We start from the raw sequence: 14,037 nt of genomic DNA, 5'->3' as shown, positions 1-14,037 counted from the left end.
CGTGTCTCCCGCGCCATACAAATTCACTTTTACTCACCGCTTCTCGAACGTCGAAAAACGTCGCACTCGAGGCCCGATGAAAGTTCACTGATACCTAACGTGACCATTTATTTTTTTTGTCAGAGCGGGACACCTGCGGATTTATGGTGCAAAAAAAAACTCATTGGTATATATTACAATTTTTATGTAGTATCTCGTACGAGATTTCCACCTAGCGAGATCTCGCGAGACCTGGCATTTTACGGGATCTCGCGAGATTGGAAGAATCGCTATTAAAACATAAATGCAAATGTTTATTTTTAGTAGGTGACATAATGTTGCTTAGTTATAAAAATACACTTTACTTTGAAAATATTATTTTGTCTCTAACTTCAATAAATAAAATGTTTATGTCTATATTTAATACACCTATAACTGCTAATCAGTTCAAATTTATGGAATATTGGTAAAGAAAAAAACATTATCTATAATTAGTATTTTATAAATTTATTACTTTACTTTCAACAATTAGGAGTAATAGTTATTGTAAATAAAAACAAAAACTTAACTTCACAAGTTCCTAAATAAATGGTGTGAGATCGTATTAATCAGATAAATGAAGTTCAAAAGAGAAGTCAGATCAAGTTATCAAGGTACGGAAAGGCAATTTAATTTTTTAACCGACTTCAAAAAAAGGAGGAGGTTCTCAATTCGTCGGGATCTTTTTTTTTTTTAATTTTTTTTAAGAAAATTATTTCGTTTCTGAAGACATAACTAAATTCTAATTTTAGAGCTGTCAAAACCTTATTGTATTTGTTTAAAATTGGACTGTATGTGTGTTTCCGTAATTGTCATTTTTTTCTGGTTTTAGCAAAATTTATAGTTTGACAGCGTTAAAATTACAATTTCTGCCTTTTGTTTGAATCGACATCATTGGCTTCTCAAAAACCTCATCATGTCGAGAGAATGATCTGATAGACGACTTCTGATTTTGCATGAAATACACGTTGTCACGCTGCATTTGTCGATCTCGTTATCTTGCGAGATCTCATATAAGATTTAACGAGTTTCAATCTCGTTAAATATGGCCGGGATCTCGCGAGTTCAGGATCTCGGTGGGACGAGAATACATTTCCTAAGTCTATGAGAGAGGTAAGAAGATATATAGCGTTTTCAAGTTATTAATGCAAAATTTAGGTAATTTAAATTATCGTTTGGCTTGTTTATGAAAGCGGGACATTTTTGCCCTCGCCGGGGACAGCGGGACGGACAGCTTGAAAGCGGGACTGTCCCGCCGAAAGCGGGACGTATGGTCACCTTACTGATACCTGATCACTGATACTGATTTTTTCATTTTCATTTTTTTTTCACCTCTCGATGCTGTTTAGTTAATAGCCTATCTAGGTAGGTTTGGTTCAGTTTGGTTAGGACATAGAAGGCTGATCACCTGATGTCTGAAATAGTGAAACGATCCATGCTCTCTCCAGTCGTGTCGGTCAATCCGTCCCATTAAGCTATGAGAGTGATGGAACAGAGAGTGCTCCTGTGTACCTACTGCGCACACACTTGGGCACTATACTCTACTCCTGCTTAGATGGCTGATCTCAAATGAGATTGGCCGCCGTGGTCGAAATTCTAGTTCTGCTACCGACGGCCAGGGGCGCTGTTCATTGTTTCATACAAAATTACTCGATGAATTATACTTCACGTTCACGATGAAAATTCATGATAAAGGGTCTGTTCAGTCAAAATAATTAACAAAATCTAAATTGTTGTTCATATTTTATTACGTAATACATAAGTAGATAGGTACCTAGGTAGGTAACTTTTATACTACCATCATATCACAAAAACCAACACTGTGTACCTATGTAGGTAGGTTACCTACCTACCTACATAATAGATACATAGGTACATAGTTTTGGTACGTCGACTTAATAAAAGTTGAAATCAAGCTCGGTTTACTGTACAAGAAATACGAGCGACGCTAAAATCTTCAATTAAAGTGAATCATCTGTGATACTGCCTGAACTAAAGCTCAAACTCATCATCATTTCACTTGACGTTACGTAGAGTAACAACAGCGAAACAATTAACTGTAAAACACCAACGAGAACAAAAACAACTGTGATTGTTCAGCAGCTTCGACGCCGAACGACATTTTAATTTAGCTGGTTAACAACAACAAAGTTGTACCCTAGAGCGTAGGCGATAGCTACGACGCGTCGTAGCGCGTACCGCGTAGCATGCCTGTCGCCTATCGATTGGACTCGTGGACTCCCGGAAGCCGCCGAACGAACCCGAAGTTAGCCGAAGAACGCCCGAAAGCCACGTCCATACATAGCGGAAGTAATGAAATGTACAAAGATATGAACCGGAAAAAAATCGTCCTCCTTTTTCTTCACGTCGCGCCTTATCCTCTCGTCCCGAAAAGGGCTTCCTTTGTCGGTTTTTTCCTTCAGCGCCTTTTTTCTCGGTAACAAATGAAAGTTATATGCAAGCCGACGTTTTGTCGCGAACCTGCTGAATATCATTTAGCGTGGAAACTGTAGAAAGTACTTACTCCCAACTGTTTATGAATTTATAAAATATTTATACTAATTACAGGAAAGTGGGTTAAGGAATGCAGCGTTTACTTAATAACAATTTAGCTATTATATCAACACCCTAGAAGACTGGGAATGCCGCATGTCCTTTAATGGAAAAGCGTAATTAAGGTTGAAGTTAATTGGCTCTACATCGCAAGGGCCCTAGTGTCGCCGGGAAGTTCCCGTCGGTAACGACCGCAGTTGTTGAGGGCTGGAGGCGGTTTAACGTATTGTAATACGGGTTTATACGACGACCCCCTCACACCCTCCCCCCTCGCGCCTCCCACGCCCCATACTTCAGCCTCGTAGTCGTCTCCTCAGTCACAAAACTATAGCCGGCCGGCAACGATTCAAAAATTTAAGAAGAATTTCATAAAATTCAAACATAGAACTCAAAGTTTCTTTGCGGCCAGCACGGGCTAGGGGTGGCCCCCGCCCGCCCCAGTACCGTAATTTATGGTGTATTTTGACATTCGCGTCCCGTTGCTAACTTCGTGGTGCTCTTCATAATAGGGTGATGGATAGTATTGTCGGCTGCTATTCATGCTGAACTGTGCTCTGATTATCGTAAGGCTGTGTTGTGGAAAACCCGATAACTCTTGCAATTTGTGGGCAAAAGGGAAACGTGACGTTATTTCCCTGTTTTTTAGATACATGTCTGTGATACCGGCGTTTTCATTGCGGATTTGGGACAACGTGTGTCAATATATACGACCAAGTGTAAATTGTTACGTTTGTAGTTTCGCACATGAATGAAAATAAGTCATGTTAGAAAAGTGTGTGTAAAAATTTGTGAAAATAATCAAGGGTGTCGTTGAAAACGTCGAGTCAAGATACTTACAAGAAAATTGATAAGGTAAGTGTTGGTTATAAATGAATTACTTAAGTAAGTACTTAAATCATTGCACACATAAAATTATAATTATTTACTCGTAGGTTGCTTCAAAAATATTTTATTTTATGAGCCTCTAGCTCTACTTACAATCTATGTATTTTTGTGGTACGTAAAGTGTTTTTTTTCTCAATATTTGTTTACAATATCGGCAATTAAATTGCAAAACAATAAATAAACCATTGCAGTTGAATGCACTCATTAGCACAGCCGAGCGCCATCTATTAACAGTTTTCATAATTACAACAAGTTAGTTCGCACGTCTGCCGCTCTGCCGTACACACTAGCGCCAAACTGTCAGCCGACAAAAAAAATGCAGCAGTAGTCACGCCGCGTTGACGCGCGCCACAACATGTTTGCGTAGGTGTGTACATCACGACGTGATAAACCATATATTTGTGTGTTTTCCTTCTTATCAGTAACATAAGTGTTGACTTTTTTGCCACGGTGATTTCTAGCCAACTCGTAATCGGAGGTTTGTTGTTTGTAGCAGTGTAGCACAGTGAAACAAATGATAGTGTAGCACCGGAGTGGAGTGTTTGTGTTGTTTCCGAGGTCTACAACAGGATTTTGGCGGTGCGGCGAAGGTCTAGGACTTGCCATGAGGAAAATAAACGGTGAGGAAGCATGATGAAGAAGCTGATGACATGAAACTTTGTGTGGCATTGATAGAAACACGACTTATCTGCTTACTAACCGGTAGATAAGGATTGTCAGAAAAACGCAAAAACTAACGGTCATGAGACTTACGAATAGTAGAGATAAGAAGTGGAAAAAATACTGGCGTTTTGCAATTACACTGCGTAACCGGCAAAATCAGTAATTAAATACACAAAAAATAAACGATAACCTCTCGCTTGCTTGCTGCCATTTTGCATGTTCCCGGTGCCGCTTGCTTGCTTTTGTCAATAACATGAGCCGGAATGGAGATTCGAGAATGAGAAGGGGGAATATTTTCACGAAACAATTATATTATTATGTGGATGTTGATAATTATTTTCTCACATACATAATATTTTTAATATACTTAAGTTGTTTTTGCTGTTTGGTATATTTTATTTTAATTTGAATTTGAATTTTGAGCTACCAAAATTCATCCTCCATAGTATCGAAGATTTTGGCCTGATTTCGGCCAATAATAGAGAAACTTCCAACCTATTAGTGAGCCAAAAACATGGGACAGTAAAACGTAACTCTACTAAGAAAGAATGCACAAAATCATTAACCGTAGCTGAGCCTATACAAATGGCCCATAAAATTAATCCCACATGTTTGATGACCCGGCGTCGCCGACCGATTTGGCCGAATTACGACATGGCCAGACAAACCAACACGAAAGAAAACGAAGGGAAGGAAATATCCCAGAGCAACTCTAAGCGATCCTTAGCACCAAAAAGATAAACTCTATCTTGGCCTGGACAAGTTCAAAGGTTTAGATAAATACTAACTTATTGAACTGAATAATCATAAAAATGTTACAATTTATTTCACATCGTGTAAAACGCAGTGAAACACGACACGAGGTATTGAGGTCGTCATAAAAGCCGCGGCATCTGCTCTTGGGACCAAGAATGCAAAACTTGTTTCCACAATTGAGACACTAAGTACCGGTGCTGGTGCTGATAAAAATGCATCATTGGCATTCATGTTCGAGTCAAAAGTTTCTTTATGAAACATAATTCTAACTTCGAATCCAAGTAACGGTTTCTCTTTAAAGATGATTCTCAAATTCGACATCACGAGCAGAAAAACGAACCCAATTTGCTTTTAAAGTTCGATGCACCCTTCAGATATAATACACTCGCACGTAGAGCCAGAAAATCAAATAAACAAGTCTCTTTCATCTCCGGTTTATCGACGATGCACTTACAACACTCCATCCGTGCACTTCATGCTCGCTTCATAGTCGCCTCACACGCCCACGCCCGCTATCTCCGCTCTCGGCTGCCATCATGTTAATAACAACTTACTCTAACTTCGTGACATTGCAAGGTCGAGTAATTGGTGTGAGAGCAAAAAACTTTATCTTGTTAATTAAATCCCCTTGTTCAGTGTTTTTTACGGCCCTTACCATATCGAGTTTTAGCAATACGTGTATTATACGTAATTTATTCTGAACGACTGTCTTTGTAAGTTTTAAACTGTTGCATATCATGTATAATATTATACCTATTATTAAAACGTCGATCAATAGGCTCGTCGGCATTTTCTTTGTTTTTTTTTTTAAATCGGATTGAGATAAGGCAACGTCTATTTATCATTAATTAGTAATACAATTGCCAACTAGCCGGCAAGCAATCATACGTTCAATAACCAATAATGTAGTCCTATTGATTTTACCATTGGTTGTGAGCACTCCCAATATTGACAATGAGCGGTAGTTTAGAAGCCGCGACGTGCTTTGATCGCTGATGAGCGGAGTACGTGACTTCCAGTTCATTGCTCTAGTTTTTTGCCACTTTTTCTTGTGAATGAGTTAGCAAGACCTTGGATCGAAGACACGGATCCTGGCCGAGTACATTTATAATTGCAAAAACATGAACTACGCGTGCTACATATTATATCTCTCCTTTCGGAGAGAGTTACCTTTTGGTCTGCATATCTAAACATTATGAGCTTGCTAAAATTTATGAGTCAAAAATAAATTCTTACTTTTAATTACCAATTTAGCTTGTGTTGTTATATAATGTTTTATTTTTAATCTACCTATTGTAACTTCACCAAATTTAATCGAGCGCACTTACATTTCATAGGGGCTTTGGTTACGAATAGCTAACAATCAGATAACATTACGTAAGTGTAGAACTGCTCAGGACTTATCAAATGTAATGTTATGAGACAATAGTTATCATAACTTACTAAATTGTATTTTATTTTAACAGGAATATAATGATGATACATTGACTAGGAAACAAAATTTGAATTTTACATGACTGTGATTTTCAATACGGGCGTATAGCAATAGTTGTGGCGTGGGTGGCCGTGTATAGCATCCTAATTGAGTTCACACGTCTGTCACAAATTGTCGCTCCTATTCGTATGTGATGGGAATACCTACATTTCAATTTTGCCGTCACTGTGGAAACTTTCCCAAACTGGATAAGCATCGTTTTCATCCATTAAGTACTCATTTAACGTTTTGGTGCAGCGCTACGTTTTTTCAGCGCTGAAAACGTTATATAAATTGAGGTTAATGAAGAAGCCTCAATCTAGAGCGGCGCAGGTATGAGGCTGAGACTGCTCGCTCGTTTAACTCCAGAGGGTGGTGTGATATATTCAGGACCCATTTAAATATTCCCAGGGGCGATAAGGGGAAGGGATGCGCACCGGTTAATCAAGTAACGTGATCCATTTATCTGGAGTACCCTTGATACGGTGTCGCTGAACTTTGGAATATTGTAGGCTTATTTGGGGTTGGGATTGAGGATGACAACAGAACGTATTAGTGAATAAACTGATTTCTAGCCTATTATTATTGTCCTCTAGAGATTATTATGGATTCCACTTTAAGCTCCATGATTAGATAGACAAGAACTGGGGAATGAGAATGAGAGCTTCTGATACAGGTGTATGTACCCATTATACATTTAAATAGTTAAATAGTCGTTGGCAGTGGGTTGCAAAAGTTTGCACATTATTTTCCGTCTACTCCGTACTGCCGGCATCCTGGCATTATCTATGGAATTCAATCGATTGCAATGCAGAGAAATTGGAAACAGAGCAGCACAGTGGCTAGCAGTGTGGTGCATTTCGCCTGGTTTTAGTGCTTTCGATCTATTTACAGTTTTATGAACGTCGATAAACTACGGGCGCGTTGAACCGCGGTGGGGCCCGATACGGCCGCTCGGCACACGGGTGCATCTAAATTGACGTGTTGTATTTTTTTTAATGCCATCACTTACCAGTTACGTAAAGACCTATCTAAAGTTACATTTCTACCAAACGAATTAGGTTAGTTAAGGTTTTCATCAACTGTATACATAGGTATAACTTATACTGTATCGTATTTAAAACAAACCAGTAATGCCCATGTATGTGTTGACAATGTGTTTGTTGTCGTACTAGTCAACTTGGTTAAAAACTACATAGACGGTTTTGATAAAATTAAATGCTCACTGTTCACGGTGCTATTTTAGCTTTTTATTTCCGGAAACACAACGTCTTCAATATCTTCTCGAGGGGCAATAAAACGTCTAGACCGTTTAATACACTTATAAACATAATATTTCTTTTCGCGAGCTTCTCCGCTGCACGACATTGTTTATGATCAAATTACACGCAGCATCTGCCTCTTTTCTGTTGGAGAGCAATTGGGTTCATTCATCAGCCTGCTGGTCATAAGCCTCTCCCAAAGCACGCATTTATAAGTGTTTGCATTCAATTTTTGGAGATCGTTGTCTTTCGTTCTCGTACCTAGTTCTATCCTCTATCCCATCAATAAGATTTTTGTCACTTACTTATATTTTTTTGATATCCCGCGTGATGTAAATACTTATTATTTTCTAGAAATATTTTTATACATTGTATAAATCAGAAAGTGTAATGCTACAGTAAAGTTAACAAAAACAAGATATCTTTTCACAAACAGCCAGACGAGTCTGAAGTTGGCTGCTACAGCGGTCGTACATCAGACGCAGCCAGGTACAAGTACAAATAACATTGTGGTCGGATCAGCATTATTCCCGCTCAAATCGAATGCAAAGAGCAGGGGCTCGTGTTGGCGAGCAATAATATTGATTTTATCGGATAGTACGCGGATGAGGCATTCGACAATAAAACGTGTAATAAAACAGAGGATTGTGTAAAAAGAACAATAACTGGACGCCCACGGTACTCTTGATGCGATATTGTTTATAAGTGAATGTACAAAATATAAACGAGAAGCGTTTCAACGGCATTGGTGTGCTCATAAAAGATGTCAAAAAGTGAGTTCGTTTGTGTCTCAATTCGTTTTAGTCTGATAAAATTGTTGTCCTCGACAGATGGAAAAAAATACCAATCAAAAAACGTAATTCTGGAATGGAATGATAATTCACTACCTAAATGGCTACCTGCCTATGAAACTTATTAACTGCAGAGTAGGACTATACTGTATACTCCCGTGCCCTTAAGGTTATGTTCGGCAAATAAATAAGTATTTTGTATGACTTTCTCAACTGATTAAACCGCAGTCGTGAGTCACGCGCCGGCGCTACCGTTTTCAACACAATGTGATGTTCCAACTCTTCCTTTGGCTCAATTTAACATTAACAATGTGTTTTGGTTGCAGACATTCTTTTGTGCTAACTGCCCGACCAATTAATGAGTAGGAAATATAAGTAGAAACATATCTTTCTAAATGTGTACGTTTTAGTGCGATGTTATCGTATTAGGTTTTGAGAAATAAAGTAGATTCATAGGTAAAATATGAGCGCCACAACACTCGGTTCTCGGCCTTCCTCATCCAACCACTACCCGCCACCCGCCTAAGGTCTATCGCGTACATAAAAATCATTCGAATATCAGACTAATAAAATCCAACTAACAGTACGGTAGGTAGGTAGTAGGTACGCTGCCGTACAATAAATACCAAGCAGAACACAGTCAACTGATAATTCCTCTGATAATAGTACTAGGAAGACAGAACACAGCGTATGTTTTAAACATCCCACATGGATGGCTGGTCGTGTGGGAATCGAAGGACCAAAGCAGTCACAGAGGCTTTCCATTATCTTAGCTCACCGACTCTTGTATTATGACAACGAGTTTCCAGTGGGCAGTACACTAATCAATTACCTATACCTATAAGTACTAATACTGCTTTGCTTTACATGTAGATCTATGAGCTTTCTATAGCCGTACCGAGCTTTTATAGACTTTAGGACGATTCGCAGCTTCGATCATTTATTTTCTGATACTATTTAATGAACTACGTAGAGTTACGTTTAACTTTTTATAACCTATAATAAATTAAAGAAATCCACAACATATAAGGTACAATTGGAAGCCTTATTACTAAGACTAATTTCTTCCAGACTGCCTCGGAGGAGATAAATTATACACAAGAAAGGGGTTGTTAGTTTATTTGTGGCTTTCAAAGATTTTTTGTAATCCTTGAACGCTAAATCGACTATCCATCACGAAAACTTGGTAAGACAATAGCAGGCCCTTTGCCTTGCCCCAGAGTTCAAGCTCATGACTGCCAGCACTAACTGAGTATCTTATGCAAATGGGTGCCGCTCCATGTCTGGGAAATTAATATGCCGCATTTCTGAAAGCTGTAATAGAATACGTGTTTTGTCTTGGCCTGAAGTCGGAGACTTTGATAAGGGAGAGCTGTTCGGAAGTTAAGTTGTGTTATTAGTATTGGGCGCAATATAACATAACTAATAATGTACATTATTATCTTATGCTTGGTAAAATGCTCTTTATTAAGTACAGAAAATAAATAAAACAATCGGCGGCCTTTTATTACTAAAAGTAATCTCTTCCAGACAAGCACACAGATAGTGAAAATTAAGTTAAGAAATAGGTAGACTTAGATCTAACACAGATAATACAATTTGATAATAATTTAATATTTAAATATATATAATATAGTAAAAGAATTTGATGACCAAAACTACGTATTCACAATACCCTATTCAAGATTCACCGTGATACACTAACAGAGCCCAAGTCACTAGCAAAAAAATCAGCCAAGTGGGCCCGAGGCCTATATTTAGATGCTAAAGTATTGCCCGTTGTCACCTGTAATAGGGCCGCGGCCGGTAACAGGAGGGTCACTCTATACTGACGAAAAACAAACGAACGGGAGTTGTCGTGCAATCGGCACGTCTGATACAACTAGACAGAGTCGTGGCTCGCACAGCAGCGCTCCGAATCTTCGTTTTTCGTCATATAGAGTGACCCCCTGGTCTCCGTGCTTGTTAGGTCTCCGTCAGAAGTTTCGTGTCGTTATTGTAATGTCACGGTTTCCGCTTCCGTGCACGCGTAAAGTGCCGAGTGCGAGTGTTGTTACGCAAACAGTTCCTTTTGAGTGAGCTATAATTAATCGGACTGTATGTTTTGCTAATAACGATAGTCAGCGATCTTTTTCGCGAGCACGTACGTTCTTAATCATCTGGATTTCCTCAAATTGTACATGTGATAGGATGTAGATTGTAGAGCCTTATCGTAGCGTAGAATTGCAGGAAATAAATAATTGCAAGAAGTTTTTAATGTTTTACATATCTACTAAGTACGTACATGATGCTTATCCTGTACTTTGATTTTGATACTGGCTTTACACACTGCAGATTTACAGTGTGTATAGATAGATAGATAGATAGATAGAATATTCTTTATTTGTACACACACACATAAAATAAACTTACAAAACTTAAATACTAACAAATATGTACAAAGAAGGCGGTCTTATCGCTTAAAGCGATTTTTTCAAGACAACCTTAGGGTGGAAGGATATTTTGTGTATAGATTATGGATCCAGAACGAAACCGAGAACAAATATCTGGCCCGGCCGGGGAATGAACAGTTGCAATTACTAGCCACTGCGCCAACCGGCCGACTCATATCGTAAGAATTTCTTCGACATTTGTCTGACATTAACTTAAAAACGATTCATCACAACCCATCACGTCCCCACTGCTGGGGCACGGGTCTCCTTCCAATGAAAGAAGGGTTTTAGGCCTAGTCCACCACGCGGGCCTAGTGCGTTTTGGTGGACCCCAACATAATCAAGCTGTCGAGAGCAAAAACGATTATCTAAGTACAATTTTAAAGGCGCTAACTAGACCGTGATACCGACGGTGATAGAATATATCCCGAAGACAGTTCTGTCAGAGATTGATCGGTGTAATTAAGGGATTACGTAACGAAACAAAAGATTTGGAGGTACAGTCGTGAGCGGCGTTCACTAGAGTGAGTTGTCACGCCGCTAATCAGTTAAATAACTAAGGCCGAAGACTTACAAGCCGGATTTAACTGGAAGTATTTGATGTGACGTCTATTACCACTTTGGATAACAATACAGTACAGTTACGGCCAATGTTTGACACTAGTAAAAGTTGTTACATTATAAAAACATTGGAGTATATTTATTTACGTTTGATTTTTTTAGGCACAAGAAATTACCTACATGTATGTTTTTATTTTATAACTACATATTCCCGTAATCCACAAATAAAAACTGATAAAGATATGTAGCTGTAAGCTAGTCGCTTACTCGTTGATCTCCAATATTTGATATTAATATTAAATTGACACACAAATCACATTATCGACTAAGACTTTACGGTTTCGTTGATTTATAGCCTGTACAGTCTGTACACGGGCCTAAGACACGCTTATTTATTATTACATAGTTAAAAGATATTACTTTGGAGTGTTAATCATAAATTATCATGTTAATAGAGACTATATGAGTCACTGGCGTTCGTGTGAGGTATTGAAGCTTCTGCATTTCGTATGACGTCCATATCCGACGACATTCTTGACTCACTTACGTCATTTAGGTCCAAATTCCGTTATTAAATTTTGTGATAATTGATAAGTTACTCTCTAAATACATATTCAATTTAGTTGACAATAATATTGTCGTTAATTTTATTCATCTTATTATCTTCTTGAATTCACTCATATCTAGACAGATCGTATAATTAAATACTCAAATCATCGTATAATTACCACTCTATTTATCGATTGAATACCCGTAGTTCTACCCCAGGCGACGGGTTGGAGATCAGTCGTGTTTAGGAATCAGCTTAATTCAACTGTTTTAATCGCAGTTGAGTTATCGAGTGTACCAGCACACGTTGTCACTTTCGAACCAGAAGCGTGAGTCACGAGTAGTCACGACGCTTGCACGACGCCCGCAAGAGCCTTCCTCGTCGCTCACCTTTCTGTGTGTCTGTCTGTCTGTCTGTCCGAGTAACTGACCAGCCTCGGCCTTGACGTAACATCCAGAGACGGATGTGACTTTACGGGACAAAGGTTCAAGATGAAAAGTAATTATACTTAGCTTTAATGACCCTGTTGGCAATGCTGCTGGTATCTTCTTGCTTTTGTACTTAAAAACGTGCCATGGAAATGACAGGCCGTCGCCGTTCAATATTTCGAAATTATCAAATGCTTATACTGAGTGGGGCCTTTCAGAAGTTTGTTTCGGCCGCGACCGAGTGAGATTCAATAATCAACACCCCAATCACGGACACATGGCTCGTTCAAGAGGTTTGTCATCAAAATCGAAAAGTTATCAAACTTTCGTAATCTGCGCCCTCTTTTGCAAAGCGTGCAAAATAAGAGTTTTCCGTAAATAATTTTAAACCAAATTTTATCTTTGACTTCCTAATCATTATTCTGCGGGCCGAAACTGTAGAGCGATCCGGAAAAAACGCAGCACATTCTATTCGATAGTCTATTCGAAAGTGCTGTCAACCTGTCAACAACAAAATGGCGGTGTATAGATTTGCGAAAGTTTGACAGCTATCATTCCATAGGTCATTGTCAGAATAATATTATGTACTCTGTGGTCATCCTTTTCGAAACTCATTCGAAAGGTAAAAAGTGTTCGAAAGTGCTGTCAAGTTGACAATAGTCGCACTCGCATTCGATTCTATTCGTTAGCTCGAATTTTCGTGATACGGGTACTGGATTTAAATGCCGGTGAAATAAGGTTCGATTTTGTTTTTGTGAGGTCGCTTTAATCGGAAAAGTACTTAATGTTTTCAATTCAGTATAATCGGTTTAGAATTTCCAGAGTTTCGCGCGGGTAATAGGATTGGTCGAACTCGCACCGCTACCGGCGCGGGTGAATTTTTAACGAATAACACCGCACGGCAATGAGCTTATTGCAAATCAACGTTTAACTTCCAACAGTTTTTATTTTATACTAACCACACCACAGCACTTATAGGTACATAATACCATTGAAGTAGGTATACTTAATGATAGCTCAATGCTTAAAAAGAGGAGAAAACTGAAAAGCACTCATTGACTGACATATTTTTAGTAGATAAATAAAAAGGATTTCAAGTCAAGAGCAAGAATAGAGACGAAGTCCCTACCTTCACGTACTAAGTGCCTAAATACTCAAATTCTAATAAAGGTAAGTACACACTCGTAAGGCAAGAGCGCGTGTAATACGCATTCCGTGCAGGCATAATAGCGAGGCGTTTCCTTCCTACCGACATTTTTTATAAACTCCCGCCCACTTCGTATATCTTTTAATATTGCACGAGGGAGCAGATGTTGAAAACCTTTTACCTATTTGGAGCCGCTCACATATCACGGGGGAGGCCCGTTATGTGTGCGTCGAACGGGGCGACGTCTGGGCCGATTGTTGGGGGCACCTGACGGATTCTTCTAAAGTGCAATTACGCTGAGACCTGCCGGAGGACCAATTAACTTCAGTGGCGCCCGTCAATAAACTTTAGATGCTCATTATGAGCAGCGACAAGGTAAAAGCTTTAGAAACTCTTGACAATTTTGTCAGAGGTTTAACTTAATCTCCGATGGCTGAAAAGGTAAGCTACTTATACAGTCAGCGATAGTTCACGTTACGTGAACCCTGGGTTAAGTGAAATGTTGTGAGAAAATGAG

At 38.9% G+C, this 14,037-nt stretch overlaps 1 protein-coding gene across 1 annotated transcript in view; it reads left to right on the top strand.

Moving 5' to 3' along the window:
- Nucleotides 1-3,763: 3,763 nt before the first annotated feature.
- Nucleotides 3,764-14,037, top strand: part of LOC105384079 (caskin-2) — a 166,473-nt gene continuing 156,199 nt past the window's right edge. The window contains exon 1 of the mRNA XM_048626869.1: nt 3,764-4,076. Within this exon, the coding sequence (XP_048482826.1) occupies nt 4,061-4,076 (16 nt within the window). The 5' untranslated portion in view covers nt 3,764-4,060. The remainder of the gene's footprint in view (nt 4,077-14,037) is intronic.

This window comes from Plutella xylostella, chromosome 17 (genome assembly GCF_932276165.1).
Source record: "Plutella xylostella chromosome 17, ilPluXylo3.1, whole genome shotgun sequence".
Lineage (NCBI taxonomy): Eukaryota > Metazoa > Arthropoda > Insecta > Lepidoptera > Plutellidae > Plutella > Plutella xylostella.
Note: the sequence above shows the minus strand (reverse complement) of the source record. Positions and strands in the feature narration are given on the sequence as shown.